This window comes from Tenrec ecaudatus, chromosome 2, assembly GCF_050624435.1.
Source record: "Tenrec ecaudatus isolate mTenEca1 chromosome 2, mTenEca1.hap1, whole genome shotgun sequence".
NCBI lineage: Eukaryota > Metazoa > Chordata > Mammalia > Afrosoricida > Tenrecidae > Tenrec > Tenrec ecaudatus.
Genome location: NC_134531.1, coordinates 254,036,187 through 254,053,251, shown reverse-complemented (window position 1 = coordinate 254,053,251; position 17,065 = coordinate 254,036,187). Strand labels below are relative to the sequence as shown.

The following is a 17,065-nucleotide window of genomic DNA, read 5'->3' as shown; positions in this document are numbered from 1 at the left end:
TTGCTTGCTGGTTGAGCTCAGGGAATAGTACTCTTAAGGTATCATTGTTGATACCTTATTGTTTTTGTTGAACCTATTTTCCACTTACTGTGCTGGTTTACTAATGTTAAATGACTTATTGTCCTTTTATTTATGTGTTTTATTTAAAATAAATATTTAAATACATTACCCCACTGATGTCTCAATTTTTAGTAATTTTATTTTCATTTGTTTTGATTATCAAAACTCAACAATAGCTTCTGCATTTTCCACTCTAGTCTTATACTCGAGTCAATCAGTTTTTCTGGTTTCCCAGGTAATAATTAGGTACCTCGGCTTATACTCGGGTCGGCTTATATTCGAGTATCTACGGTAGGTACAGGAATTAAAGAACACCATCTAAGATTCTATTCGTTTCTGATTCTGATCCTCAAAACCAGGTTCTAAACTAATAGCATGTATTTCTTTGGGCAAGACCAGTTTCAAATGTCTTTGAATATGCTTTCCATGAGTGGTGTGAATGGTTAAGCACTTAGCTATCCCCCAAAAGGTTGGAAGTTCAAATCCATGCAGAGCCCCTCAGAATAAAGCTGTGGTTGTCTGCCTGTGAAAAACAAGTCACTGAAGCTTTACGGGACACAGTCCTATGTGGAGACACATGGGGTTGCCATGGCTAGAGATCTACTCCAGGGCATCTTTTCATCTTAACTTTGAAGGAGATTGCTTCTAGTGCTCCATATAACCTCCAGTACACCATGTCAGATAATGTCTCTCCTTTGTTTCCGTGTGTGTGTTAAGTGGAGATTTACAGAGCAGATAATCAGTGTCCCTGTCCACAATGAGACATGTTCTGTTTCATCTGTTCACGCATTACAATCCCCTCAATGTAACATCACTTACCCATGTCCTCTCTGTGTTTGCTGTTTCCCTTCCAAAGCCTTCTTACCTGACCCTCTGAACACTGTCCTTGGGGAAGTGCTGCCCTTTTGTTCTTAATTGGTCAATTATTCAAAAATGTGTATATCTCCCCAAAGGTATTATTCTCATTAGAGATATGCCTATAACAGCAAAATTTTAAGAAATTATTGTTTGGCCTATACTTGTAAGGTAATATAATCCTCTTTCTTACTAGATCTTCTTTTATTTGTTCATTTAACATGCTTTGTTGTGGGAACCCTGGACAGGTGCTTGACTACAAAACAAATGATGGCAGTTTGAATCCACTACCCACTCAGTGAGAAAGAAAAACGTGTGACAATCTGCTTCCATACAGACTTGCAGCCTTAGAAACCCCAAAAGACAACTTCACTCTATCCTTCAATGTACCTATGAGTTGAAATGAATGAACAGCAATGTTTCTATTGCTTTTATTGCGTAGAACACTTTGAAGTGTATAGAAAAATTGTTCGGAATATAGACTCAACATCCGTGTGCTTTCCTCACCACAGTTTCGCCCATGACCATTTTGTGTTCGGGTGGTACAACTGTTTTCATTTTTGTGTCATTATTGATAAATTATCATTATAAATGAAGTACTTCCTAATGTAAGTAAAGGACTACAGTGTGCAAAATGGATTACATCTGAGTATAAAAAGTTAAACATTCTCACACTGGGCTAATAAATGGTGAAGGAGTTGAAGTGGCTCGGGGTCTCATTCTTCTGTTCTTCTTCGATGAAAAATCAACACCCATGGAAGCAGCTGCCATGATATGGCACAGCACATCATGGGAAGTCTGTTATAAAAGACCCCTCTATAGTGTGGAAAAGCAAAGACATCACTTTATTTAAGTGTGTCTGGCCCAAACCGTGATGTTTTCAAACCTATGTGCATGTGAAAGTTGAACAATATAAACGAAAGACAACAGAAGAAGTGAGATCATCAAATTGTTTTGCCTAACATATTGCACATGCCATGAACTAACAGGAAAAAAATGAACGAATCTCTTCTAGATGAAATACAGTTAAACTGTTACTCCGAGGCCAGGATCTCCACTATTTAAAGAGGTTATCATAAGAGACAGGTTCTTGAAAGAGGGCATCATACGTGGTGGTGTGTCAGTAGGAAAATGAGACGCTGAATAAGATGTATTGACACAGCGCCTGTGACTGTGTGAACATAGCAGTGATTGTGAGCAGCAGGCATTCTGTGACACTGGAGTTGCTATGAGTCAGAGTTCACTCAATGGAATCTAGCAATAATCGCGATTAACTAAAGGCACTCGTTTACAATAGGGTTCACTCTGTGTTGTACAACACTACATATATTTACTATTTTAATAACATTCATAAACAAATGTTAACCTGATGTGTAAAAACAATTTGAGGTGTTTGTTTGTTATTTTCATGTTAGTGCCTGGCTCTCTTAAAAACCAAAAACACCACTCATTACCATGGAGTCGATGCCAACTCATAGTGACCCTATTGGATACGGTAGAGCTGCCCCACTGCTGAACTTGTGGATCACAGCCCATAAGTAACCACGATGCCACTGGAGCTTCTGACTCTCTTAAAGACAGTATTCAAATATTTACATAGTATGATATGCATTACATTTATGATTTAATATGTTTTCTCCAATCTTAAGGATACTATTTATACCTGATCTTCTTGATGGAAGAATTGGATCTTTTTCTTTAAAAATGTTATTAATCCAGTAAAAAAATGTTATTAATCCTTAAACAACATGGATTTTAACTAACTCTACAGGTCCACTTAAATATATATATATAATTCTAATTGTCTCTACCTAGCAGTTAGTCATTCAGCAAGTTGCATATTATAGTAAAAAAATAGCGCTCTGTGATTCTCACAGATTTTTCTTCATGTTTAGTGTAACCTCTAAGTCTTCAGGAAAACCCTGGGCCCCAGATAATGTGCCACCAGTAGCCCCAGGTGTGCTCCCAAGAAGCAGAGAAAACCTCTGACATTACAAAGAAACACGGACTTGCTGGACCGGTACCATAATTTGAGGCCATCAACTGCAATTGCCTGTCATTTCAAGATAAATTAATTCAGGATAAAGACCCCTGTAAAAGAAGAAAAGAACATTAGAAAAGCTATCAATTCAACTACTCAAGAATGATTTAAAACCTTGCACTTTTTTGTGAAATATCTTTTAATCTCATGGTGTTAATACAACTTTTATGTGAGTGCAAAACATATTATATATAAAATAAAAAATATACTGTGCTAGTCTGGGTAGACTAGAGAAACAAATTCACAGAAACTCATATGTATAAGAGAGAGTTTTATATAAGGGTAGGTGTACATTAAGAAAGCATCCCAACCCAGTGATGTCCAAGCCCATAAGTCCAACATTAACCCATATGTCCAACACCGATTTACAAAGTACTCCTCAATCTCACAAAACACACGCAATGACACCGACTGCAGGAGGAAAGTCAAATCAGTGTGTCTGTAAGCATATCAATGCTGGCAGAGGTCTCCACACGGCTGCTCCAGCACCCAGGGCTGCATCAGGGTAGGTCCATGTGGCTTTTCCTCAGGGATGTCTCACAGAAAGTGAGCCTTGCCAGCTGAAGCAAGGAACCGACTAAGGCAGCTACACCTGTGTCCGACCATCAGAAAGCAAGAGACCCAAGAACTAGCAAGGCGAGGCTTACCAAGCCATTTATCTGTCCGCCCTTCACTTAATTCCACATGTGTTTATTGGCCAGGTGGGCACAATAAACCTTAACTATCTCATACTGTTAATTGATAATTTATGTTATTGTTAAGGCTTCTGGTCAAGAGTGGGCTATTAGTAATTAAGTTTTGTCAAAAGACAAACCTAAATGTTCATCTATGCAGAGAATTGCTGCCCCATACCTCTGCGTCATTCAAGGGTCAACTGATATTCTTTTTTAAGTTAAAGTTAAGAGAATATGATGGAAAGGGCTCCTATATGTCAGTCAGTGCTCCAGGATTCCTAGTCATATCATTTCATTAAACATTCACAGCAAAATAGCCTAGATCGCCATTACAGTCCATTTTCCAGTAACTGTCAACAAAGTCCTTTCTATTTGATGGAAGAACGAGAGGAGCTAGTTATTTTCTGTTTATTTGGTTTGGGTTTAGTTTTATGTTTCTTTACTTTTATTCTTCCCTAAACTTGTTTCTTCTCCATCCAATCGCTTCCCACCCTCCCCTGTCCCCCCATGAGTAGACTGGACGAATCTATTTTTTCCACTGCATTTCTAATTAAATTCTAAACAAGCAGTCTACACTCGTGTATGGCAGGTTCAGTGTTCATAACTATGAAAAGTGGATTCTATTTTCTTGATGATCTTTGTTCTTATCTGAGTTAACTTTAATCCCGTCCATATTATTGCCTCTAAGATTTTCAAACTATGTTGTTTTTTTTTAAATTTAGGTTAGTTTCTTTCACTTTGCCAAGGGTCTGCAAAATTGATAATTCCCTTCATGAAATATAGCAAAATAGACTCGATGGTGTTACTTCATACTACATAGACACATAAATTGTTAATAATTTTTTAAGTTGCCATTGAGTCAACAACAACCCAACACCCCAGATTGAACTGATAGGGTTTCCAAAGGCTAATTTTCCTTCTTGTTATACATGAGGTCGTTATAAATCGGAGCCAACTCAATGGCAGTAGAAGACTAGAGACCTAGATCTCTAGTTCTTTCTTCCAAGGTACTTTCAGCAAACTCAACCTGCCTGCATTGTGGTAAGCGGCTAGTTGTGGACGCTGCTAGCACCACCCAGAGATTCTACATGCAAACACACATATGAATACACTGAAATTGAATACAGCAAAATCAGTCCATTTAAACAATAATGATTCTCTTGCAGAAACATGATGGCCATTTCACAGTCATCCAGTTGGTGGGCATGCTCCGAGGCATCGCGTCTGGGATGAAGTACCTTTCTGATATGGGCTATGTTCACCGAGACCTAGCCGCTCGGAATATATTGGTCAACAGCAATCTCGTGTGCAAAGTTTCTGATTTCGGTCTCTCCCGGGTGTTGGAAGATGATCCAGAAGCAGCTTATACAACAACTGTAAGTTTTCATGTCGTCCTCCAATATCATTGGTGTACTTTCATTATTTCTAATGTGATTAATTATGTTTTTGACTCCTTATCTAGCATCAGTCTCCTAATTGGACATCATTATTTCATGAAGACATGTTCACCTTATCTAAGTATCTGTTAAAAACACTCTAATTTTTACTCTTCTTCCGTTGCACCACGACTTCAAGTCCATGTTATGATTCTCTTTACAATAAACTAGCCCTAGCCTGATGTCTTTTCAATACTTCATAATTAATTCCTTTAAATGAAGTCCTGAGTAAGCCAACCAGACAATCCATGCTAAATCAGTGCTAAGAGTACCAGTGGATAGGAAATGACCTTTTCTACTCACAGTTAAGGTTATAAAATGATTTGGATATTCATATTTTTTAATGACCATGATAAATATTTTTGGAGATTTGTAAACACACTGTAAGCTTTTTCTAAATAAGATTTGGGGAAATGTATAGCAAAGAATAAAAGATTAACATGTGTAAATCGAACTATTAACTGCCCGTGAGGTGATCTCAGCTTGACTATTGAAAGTGCAAATATTTCTGAGTGCCCCAAACCTATTCATTCCATTGACTACTTTATTTATTATTTTGATAAATACAATCTGAAAGCTTCTATTAACTTATCTGAAAACTACTAATTTGTAAAATTACACTACATTGTGATATTTGTTAACAAAACCTTAACAATTGATCTATTTGATAGCTGCACTGAAAAAAAAATAAGTCCAAAAAAAGGATTCAAGATGTTTTAATTCTCTTCTCTGCTTTTAACCTTACACATTATTTAAAGAGACAAAAACACTGTTTCCTTTCATTTCAATTTTTCAAGGTTTTTTGAAACTTCCTTGTGTTCATTAATCTAGAATGAATGAAATGCTAGTACTTTGAAAGAAATGAGAAATTAAAAACCATTGCTAAAAAATCAAAAACCTTTATGAAATAAAATATCAAGATATGAAGCTATGGTTTCGCAACATAGCCTCCATCTAGATGTATACCCTTCAGAAAGTGTTGTTTATTTCTTCCCCAAAGGATCCTGGTGGTGGTGTTGGCTAATCAAGCGTTCAAACCTGAGTCACTCCATTGGTGGAGAGGCGGGAGGGCGGGCGGGGGAATGAAGCAATCTGCTCTTGTGAAGATTTACAGCCCGGAACCCTGGGCTCTGTGAATGAGAACTGACTCAGTGGGAATGGATTTGGATTTGGATTATCTTCCCCAAAGAAGTCTGAATTCTTTGATGAAGACCACCTGAAAACAGTCATATGGGGCATCCTTAACAGATTCAAATCAGATTGTTTTTAAAGATTCTTTGAATTTGGGAAACAAATAGAAATCGGAAAGGGCAAGATCAGGGCTGTAGGGCGGCTGGGGTAAGGCTGCCCACTCCAAGTCCTGTAGGGCAGTCCCAGCCACCCTCCAAGAAAAAGCAGGTGACCAAAAAAATCCTACTGGCCTTTTCTTGGCAATTATTTCTTCTTTTGTCTTACAAACTCTTCATGATAAGCCCGTAGTTGCCTAGTGTCCTTTGAGAAAATCCATCAAAATTGCTGCTTTGGAATTACACAACACAGTCGCCATAACCTTTTAAGCTGACCTCTCTGCCTTGTATCCAGCTGCCTAAGGAATTCCCCTTGGAAGTGATTGTTTCCATGGAATGAATATATATACGAATATACTATATATAATGAGATTCTAATGAGATTACAAGCATATTGCTGAGAGAACTTATTTGAAATCATCTCTTGGATCTGTAAAGACATGTTGAAACACATTTTCTTTGACTGAAACCTATGCGTGTATAAACTGGAATCCAATACCAGTACTTTTTTACTTATCCTTGGATTTTATGCCCTTCGTGTGTTTCTTATGTAGAAATGGTCTACGTTAATTTATCAGTGCTATTTTCACTAATTTCTAAAAAAAAAAAAACACTGTTGGACAGAAAACAAATTAATGTTTAGAACCTGGCGTACAGGATAGCAGTACCCTCTGCTCTTTTAATTGAATAGAGAATTTTATAAAAATAAAAGTCTATCACATTTGAAAACATGGTGCTTTATCCAAAATGCAGGACTGTCCATATTCCTATTTCTAATCTGAAAATGCCATCGTTATTTTTACATTTAAGACGGTCATTTCTTCTCCTTTGTGATCACAAATTTGCATGTGTACATAGTAATAATCTTGAAGCCATGGAGCACTACATAGTAAGTAGATTTTTTATTAGGCTTATTCTAATTCCTGAAAATAGCATTCAAAATTGTTCTTTTATAACAGTGATAAACCATAAGGCTTATAAAATACAATATGTACAATAAAATACAATATATATAAGATGATGTATAAGATCTATAAGAAAACCAATATAAGAAACAACCACCATCTTGGCAGGCATTTCTAGCTATCTCATCGTAGCCTGGAAGTTTCACTAAAATCTGTTTACTATCACAGCAATGCACAGTATTCCCCAGGCAGATGAAGGGGGGTGGGGGGGGCGGGTCACAGGAGATGTACCGTGTGAGAATCAAACTTTCATCCTCCACATAGAAGGCAAGAATTCACCTTGGAAAAGGCTTCTCCGCAAACACAAACTCTGTACTGTCAGTTACAATGTTTCATTAGTTAGACAGTTCATGGAAAAGTATCCCAAGGGTAAGAAATAAAAAAGACATGTAAATGCTGGGAAATGAATGGCATGTTTACAGAAAGGGGAACCTTTCAGAATGCAGATGAGGGGCCATGGTGCAACACATTGCTTAGAAATAAAGTTAAAGTTACTTAATTGGCACTTCAAGACATTTGAAGGATTTTCCAGAATAATAAAGGACCGGGCATTTTATTGATTTAAATTGGGAATAATAAAAACAGGCCCATGTCACCAGGTATAAGGCATCATGCAAAAAAAACAACAACGATATAAGTGTGTGTATGTATGTGTATATATGTGTATATGTATATATATATACCATATTAAATGAAGGGGGAAGTGCAGAGTGGCGACCCAAGGCCCAAGTGTCGGCCAATGGAGATCCCCTCATAGAGGCGTTTAGGAGAGGAGATGGGTTAATTAGGGTGCGAGGTAGTACCGATGAAGAACACAGCTTTCCCCCAGATCCTGGATGCTTCCTCCCCATAACTACCATGATCCGAATTCTACCTTGCAGGCCTGGATAGGACAGAGGCTGTACACTGGTACATAGGATGGCTGGAGATACAGGGAATCCAGGGTGGATGATACCTTCAGGACCAAGGGTATGAGGGATGATGCTGGGAGAGTGGAGGGTGAGTGGGTTGGAAAGGGGGAACTGATTACAAGGATCCACATGTGACCTCTTCCCTGGGAGAGGGACAGCAGAGAAGGGGGGAAGGGAGACTCCGGATAGGACAAGATATGACAAAATAATGAGGTATAAATTACCAAGGGCACATGAGGGAGGGGGGAAAGGTGAGGGAGTTGAAAAAAAAAAAAAAGAGGACCTGATGCAATGGGCTTAAGTGGAGAGCAAATGCCTTGAGAATGATTGGGGCAGGGAATGTATGGATGTGCTTTATACAATTGATGTATGTATATGTATGGATGGTGATAAGAGTTGTATGAGTCCCTAATAAAATGTAAAAAAAGAAAAGAGGAGAAAAAAATAATTAGGGCAAAGACTGTACAGATGTGCTTTATACAATTGATGTATGTATATGTATGAACTGTGATAAGAATTGTATGAGCCCCTAATAAATTGATAAAATTAAAAAAAAAACAAAAAAAACAGGCCCATGTCTTAGGAGATATTATTGATTAGAATATGGAAGATGAATTGACGAGTGGAAGAATTAATATCAGGAAGATTCCCCCATCACACACCACACCACCTCACCCCCGCCCCCAGAGAAAACTGTCATTGAGTTGATTCTGACATGGGTTGTGTGGTTAGATGCCACCAAGTTGCCTCTGACCCATATTGCCTCTGTGCACAATGCCAGGAAGCACGACACAGTCCTGCTCCATCCTCATAATTGTTTCTATGATTGAGCCCATGAATGTAGCCGCCCTGTCCATCCAGCTCTTTGAAGCCTTACTCTCTGTTACTGCCCCTCCTCTTGACCAAACCGACTGTCTTTCTCAAGGAACCTGTTTCTGCTGACATGGTCAATGTATGAGAGATGAAATCTTGCCTTCCTGGCCTCTGAGGAGCACTCTGACCTGACTTCTTCCAATGCACATCTGTTTGTCCTTCGAGCAGTGCCTAGTGCTTTCGATATTGTTCAGCACAACAACTCAAACGCATCTATTCTTCTATGGTTTTCTCTATTCAATGACCCATAGCAACCCTATATTCATTTTCGAAGACTGTAAATCTCTGAAGCAGATACACTGAACTTTCTCCTGCCGAGAAGCTGGTGGCACCAAACTACAGATCTTACAATTATCAGTCCAGCACTTACCGTACAACACCACAGGTCTTCTAAACAGCTGCTGACACTAGAATTGAATCAGGAACCTTTAAATCGGCGATCTAAAAATCTCCCAACTCAGTATGGTTTACCAGAAAGTCTCCCAACTGCGTAGAGACCAGGCAATCAGTATGGCTTACACATGGGCTAGGACAATGGAAGAAATACGGCCAGAGCACTCCCTAGGGGCAAGGATAGCAAGACATCCACACACATACATTGGGCATATTGTCAGGAGAGACCAGTTCCTAGAGAAGGATGTCATGCTTGGTAAAGGGAAGGGGCAGCAAAAGAGAGGAAGTCCTTCAAAGAGATGGACTGACACCATGGCTGCAATAATCAGCTCAAACAGAAACGATGTGGGCATGGCACAAGGCCATGCAGTGGTTCATTCTGTTGTGCATAGGGTCACTATGGGTTGGAACCGACTCCAGAGTACCTAGCACCAAGATGACAGTGGAATTGAGAACGAAAGGACTGCAAATCCTTTGGAATTTACCATTTCTAAGACTCGCTAATTAATTGGATATGAATTATCATGAGTATTAGAGCTTTGGAAACCCTGTGAGGCAGTTCTAAGCTGTTCTATAGAGTCGACATGACTTTGGGGTGGGGAGGGGGCAGTATTTTGCGTGAATGATCTTGGTGGAAGCATGTAGCCAGGTCTTTCTTATATAGCATCGGATGTGTTCAAGGCACCAAGTCTTCGTTTTATAGTCAATTGCAAACATTTACTTTCATAAATCAACCTAGTTTTAAAAATAGACATTATTTTCATTCAGAGGATTTAGCCAATTTAGAGATCAATATATCATAGTAAGAGCAGTACAAAAAATTGATTAAAAAAAAGACAGGCTGGAAAGATGGTGTGACAATATGAACCAGGTCCTGGGCATGACACTTTTCAGGATGTGGCTCATGAGCAAAATGAACATTTAAATTAGAGCAGCCCAACCAGGAGAGATACGAAAGAGAGTAGTCTGCCAACAAGGAGTGTATCTTTAAAGTTCTATTTATATTTCATAGACATGTAGTGCATAAGAATATGCTATTTACATTATAAATTTCCTTAAAGAAAATCATGGATGAAATTTAAAACTATATGTGAATACAAATCCTAATTTCCCCCCTACGACTTAAGAATGTTTGCACATCCTGCTTTAAGACTAATACTACTCATTTAGTATGTACTTAGCACAGTTTATTATGCAGCTACCATAATGATGGAGCATGAACACTAGATGGCCAATAACCATAAACATGGGGATTCTTGAGAACAGGTAGACAGGCACAGAGCGACAGGACTGAGAGAAAACAACCATGGCACCGAATAATGAAAGTCCCAAGTGGGCAGACACTGGGAATGGGTGATACAACAGGAAACACAACACCAATAACAGAGGATTTTCGTTTAATGCTTTGAGGAACCTCTACCAGATACGATCGTGCATGCCTTAAGAGCTGATCATGGCAAGGAAATAAAAAATGCACACTGTAAAACAAGGGTAAAAGGTAGAAAACTCACAAAAATACTATCTGAACCAGTGTTTCCCAAAGTATACTTAAACATGAGGACGTCCTTAAACAATCCTGGGGTGGAAGCCCCGGGAACCCTGCACTGTACCCTGTCTCATGAGCTGGAGTGCAAACGTTTTTAAGTGCCAGGGAGGCAGAGTTTTGGTTTTGTTTTGATTTTTGTTTTTCTGGAAATGGGGGGATGGGTTAATTAAATAAGGTTGAGAACCTATGATCTAGATGAAGAAGAGAGGCCTTGTTTTTAGGAGCCAGTTCTATGAAGAGCTTACCAGATGTTTCGAGTGCGAGATTGGAGGTTGACTATGAACTGCACCTAACAACGCACATATAGGGATAGATGGCTAAACTAATCTACATAAAATGTGCTGACATGGTGGCTTGTTGTCATCGGTTACATGGCCTCCTGCCAGGTTATAATTTTGTTGTTAAGAAATCACTCTTAACCATACCTAAGGTGAATGGGGGGGGAGGAGGACATGGCAAGGAGACCCGATGCCCATCTGTAGACAATTGGACATCCCCTCACAGCGGGGTCACAGGGAAGAGATGAACCAGTCAGGGTACATTGTAGCACCGATGAAATGTACAACTCTCCTCTGGTTCATTGGTGTTTCCTTCCGCCCACTATCATGACCTCAATCCTACCTTACAGATCAGATTAGACCAGAACATCCACACTGCTAGAGATGAGAACCTGCAACACAGAAAATCCAGGACAGATAAACCCCTCAGGACCAATAATGAGAGTAGAGGATTAGGGGAAGGTGGGGGAGAAAGGAGGAATCGATCACAAGGATCAAACTAGAACCCCCTCCCAGGGGGACAAATAACAGAAAAGTGAGTGAGGGGCAACAGAGGAAATGATAATCTATAACTTAACAAGAGTTTGTGAGGGAGGGTGGGCTAGGGAGGGAGGGGGAAGAAATGGGGAGCTGATATCAGGGCCTCAAGTGGGAAGAGAATGCTTTGAAAATGATGACGGCGACATATGTGCAAATGTGCTTGACACACCAGAGGAATGTATGGACTGTGATAAGAGATGTAAGAGCCCCCAGTAAAAGTTAAAAAAAAATCACTCTTTTTCGGAATCTGACACATAATTACATGGACAACTGTTTTACCACTGGCTTCCAAGGTGGGACTCTTAAATCATGAAACAACTCATCCATAGACCTCCAGGCTCTCCACTGTATAAATGATGTTCTCTTACCCTACAATGAATACTAAAAGATATAAGATGGTTCCCACTCATCTGCATTCGGATATGAGATTAATTTAAAATGTAATTACAGTAAGGTTCTTATAATTATGAGCAACTTCATTTCTCAATGCGCTCGAGTGACTTAGTGGGTTACGCCTTGCACTGTGGTTGGAACACATCAGCTGTTCCTCAGGAGAAGATGGGCTAGCGGCTCCTGTAAAGACTTAAAGACTCACACTCAGGTGTCTCATCCTATAAGGTCACTGTGAGTCGACTCAAGTGCAGTCGGTCTGAGTTTTTCATGTACGGTAATAGCTGCTAAAATTCCTGTGACTCCTTGATTCTGACCTTTCATTGCCTTTATGTTGTGTTATCCACAAAGCGTGTTATCCATGAGAAACCTCACGTTTTTTCTCTGACAGTTGGGAAGCAATTACATGTCAGTACATGTTGATTGAGTCCTAGCGACCCTTTATTGACAACAGAACTTGTGTAATCACAGTTAACATCTTAATTCTATTTACTGTGTATTCAAATAACACTTTTTAAGCTCAAACTCTTAACCACCCCTATTCTATAAGATATGAGAAACATCAACTCTAATATCAGGCTAAGAAAAATGGTCTATACTCAACAAGGAGCTAATTATATCAAACAGTGGAGGAAAATGCGGGCGGCATATTTACAGGTGTATTCGTAAGTTGAGGAACGAGCTGAACAATCTTTCACTTTCACCAAATTCATATATTTACAACTTGGATTATTTTTAAGTGAATGGCTAAATAACTATATATGACAAATTTTAAGTGTAAATAGTTTTAATTTAAAAAGAAAAATTATTTTCAATTACTCATTAATCTTCCTTTAATTATTGTAACTTAACCTGATTAATTGGGATTTACCTAGAGATCTTCCTTAACTTTCTGAATTTTGCTCATTTTTGTCTCTTTTAAATAGAAAGTTGCTACTGTAAAAATCTATTCTGTGAGAACATTTTTTAAAAGGCTTTCAGCTAAAATCATGTCGTCTCCAATGCAGTGAATGAGAGACTTTGTACTGAGAAATATTTCAGATTTCTTGGATTTGGAAGAATAAAACTTCATCCTTTGAAATCCTACCACAGGATTCTCTGTTTAAGTCACTAGCTGTAGGGGTGACAGCTCAGTAAGATGCAATGTGTGGTGAAATGCCTCTCCCCAAGTTGAATCAGAGTGTGACTAAAGAAATGGGTCTTACTTAAATTGTTCCTTAAGGTTTAGCCAAGCTTAAGACGGAGCGTGTGGGACAGCTTTGAACATAAAGACCCTCAGATAAACCATTGCCATCAAGTGAAATCTAATTCAGAGCAACTCCATAAGAAAATGTAGAAGTCTCCCATAGGATTTTCAAGGCTGTAATCTTCATACAATCAGAATTTCACATCATTCTCCCTCTCCCACCTCTCTGCAAGAAGCCAGCAACTTAAACACTGCACCCTCAGGGCCCATAGTTTCTCAGATAAAAGGCTGAAACCAACTGCCCCGCTACACCCCCTCCAAAAAAAATGCATCCCAGAACAAATAAAATATAAGTACTGTTCTAAGAGAATAAAAACTACAAATTCAAATATATTTTATAGAGACCTGCAAAACAGGAGAGTAGACATATCCAGCCTCTTCTAACTGCAGTAGGGAGACGGAGTATCCAACTTCTCAGCAGCCCAAGGGCCATTGCCATGAGGCAGAGGCCAGGCGTGCCTACGCCATTCCTCCCACAGCTTTCTGCTTTTCTGCTGGGCTCGATAATCTAGTCCAATGGCCAAACAGAATGCACAGACAAAATTCACAACTATATGGGGAAGGTGGGAAGCTATCAGGTTACCCCATGCCAAGGTAAAAAGGATGGAGTCATGGTCCTTGACGTAGTCAATGTTACACACGTAACCATCTTTCTGGTCTTAACTGCTTGAAGCCAAGATCCATCTGACACCAGCAATGATTGATAGCCCTGTTCCACCAATGATATCCCTTTTCCACCAATGATAACCCTGTCATCTTCTGGATCCAGCCCGAATGTGTTAACATACTGCTGTACCCATTGTTGGATGATCTTAAGAAAATTATACCAATGTTTCAATATCAATGATATCGTTGTATGGTTTGAGCATTCTGTTGGGTCATCTTTCTCCGGAGTGGGCACAGATATGGATTTCCTCCAGTCAGTTGGTTAAGTAAACCATAACCTTCCTCAGACAAAACCAGTTCTCACTCAACAGAAACTGTGATAGACATTAATCAGATCAGAGAAATGGATTGGCCACTATAATTAGTTTAAGAAAAGGAAATATTACTTTAAAGAGATGTTTATGTATGGATAGTGATAAGAGTTGTATGAGCCCCTAATAAAATGTTTTTAAAAATTGAAAAGAACTTTTAAAATAAATAAACCAAAAAAGAGAAAAAGTACAGTTGAATCCTCAAGTGTTTGATATATTAGTTTCTAAGAAGAAGATCTGATTATGGGATAAGTGCTATTACTTGTGTAATTGTAATTAATGGCATGAAACCAAATTTGTATAAATTGTTGATTGGAAAACTGAGCAGTTCTGTGAACCATCATCTAATTTACTATAGAAAGTTTAAAACAAACTAGGGGAGAAAAAGAATCTTCCCTGTGGACTGTCTGAGAGGTGAATGTTACATTCACACACTAGATGACAGGCTGGGAGCCCCAAATCCATAAAGTCTCTGATCTGGGATGTTCGCTCAGAAGGCACAGTGTCCGTGCTCAGGTATCCCTTCAATGTGATGCATTACTTGGGCGACTTAACAAAGGCACAACTTGAGCATGTGGCGAAATGGGACTTAATAATACTACCAAATGGATCTGATCTCTGCAGAATCACCCTCTGACAACTCTTTATCTCCGAAGCTTAGGAAATAATGGTTTAGGAGATTCCCTTGGAGCAAAAGAAAGGACAAGGATTTGATGATTATCATCCAGAGTACAGAAGTGCTGAACAAATAAATAGCTCTCTCAGTTATATTGGAGTCGCTCTTTGGAGTAAGTATCGGGCTGCTACACTCAAGTTCAGCTGTTCAAATCCACCAGCCACCAGAAAGGAGAAAGATGAAGTTACCTGCTCCCCTAGAATTTTACAGCCTCAAAAATCCCGTGTAGGGTCTGTGTGAGCTGGAACAGACTTGATGACAATGACTGTATCAGTCATCTTAAAGATGGGGCTGACCTAGTTAAAGACTGTGTGTACCATTGGGAAGTCAGACTGTGCTTTGTGAACAGCTCCATCTTTCACTCGTGCAAAGGTTATGTAAAGCAATCTTCTTTAAGTATAAACACTGTACCTTCTTTTTTTTTTTACATAAAGAAACCGGCCCTAAATACTTAAGTCTGAGAGAGCTTTAAGGAGGCTAGATGGAGAACAAATGGTTTGAGAATGATGAGGGCAATGAATGTACAAAAGTGCTTTACACAATGGAAGGATGGATGGATTGTGATAAGAGTTCTATGAGCCCCCAATAAAAATGATTTTTTTTAAAAAAAGAAGGCTAGAGACCTGGAAGAAATTCCAACTCTATATTACGTACTCAAGGCTTTGTGTGTGACATAATTCCTTGTTTGGTTTTTTTCTAATGTATTGTGTCCCACTTACATTTCTTAGTGCCCTAGATAACAGGAAATTTATCTTTTTAATTTGATGATTTACTAGCACGTAGAATAATATGTTACTTAGTGGTGGCTTAATTAATTGTCAGTAATAAAAATCAATAAGAAAAGTGTAAAGTATAATTAGAATTATAGGATTATTATCTTCAGTAATGTTGCACAGATGTCTTTTCTTTTATCACTGTTACTCATAGCTCATGAAATGAGTAAGCCTAAAATAATCCTTAGCATATTGCAAAGAGATGAAAAGTGCTCAAAAGGAACCAGTAAATGTAATAAATAATGAAGCCCTTGCGAGAAGGGGTCAGGATATTCACAAGCAGAGTGGCAAACTCTGTTTGAAGTCATTCAAAACATCCCAACAAAGGCTTTGAACACAAAAGGATGCCAACACCTTGGATAAGATGTAAGAAAAACGATCCATAAAATCACAGAATGCATAATAGTTTAATACCTAAAAGCATCTGAAGTACATCCAGTTCCTTCGCCTAATTTCTAATTAATGAATCATAATCAAATGCCAGTCAATTTCTCCAGCTGTTTGACATTCACATCGATTCACCAGAAATCACAGGAAACACCAGCCCCGTTTGGTTTGCTGTTAACAACATTCAACACTGTCTAACTCAGAGGCACTCACCCTGCTCCCAATGGGTTTGGAACAAACCCTGATTAAATTGATTAACTGCAAAGATCAGTCAGCAAACGCCCAGCAAATAGAGTGTCTTGTACTCATAGGCTCCTATTCTGCAGGGGAAAAAGACAAAAAACCAGATGAACGCAACGCTGTGACGATAGACCAGAGCTTCGACGGGAGCTCCTGAGGAAATGAAGTCATTGCTAATGCTTAATTGCCATTTTAATCTCTGGTGTTGAAAGAATGCTTTTCTCCCGTGACAATAAAATGCTGGAAAGAAAAACATAGTAAATAAGGGATAAATCACACGAAAACTTTACAGAAAAGCTTACTCTTGGGGATTATTTTTTTGCTCTTGTTTTTGTTTTCTTATAAAGAACCTTATACCACTGGCAAATAAATTGGGGAGGGGGGTGTCAGTTATTTATGCTTCTGTTGGTAAACTCTTTTAAATGCCTTCCCATAACATTTCGCTTTTGCTGGTAAAATCTTGAAATGTGTGTGCTTTCCATCAGTGCAGATCCAGAAAATAAATTTGGATTTTTCCA

General features: G+C 38.9%; 1 protein-coding gene across 1 annotated transcript in view; it reads left to right on the top strand.

Moving 5' to 3' along the window:
• The window catches only part of EPHA6 (EPH receptor A6), a 1,136,602-nt gene that overhangs the window by 978,243 nt on the left and 141,294 nt on the right, over nt 1–17,065 (top strand). Inside the window, 1 exon segment of the mRNA XM_075543438.1 lies at nt 4,797–5,006. Within this exon segment, the coding sequence (XP_075399553.1) occupies nt 4,797–5,006 (210 nt within the window).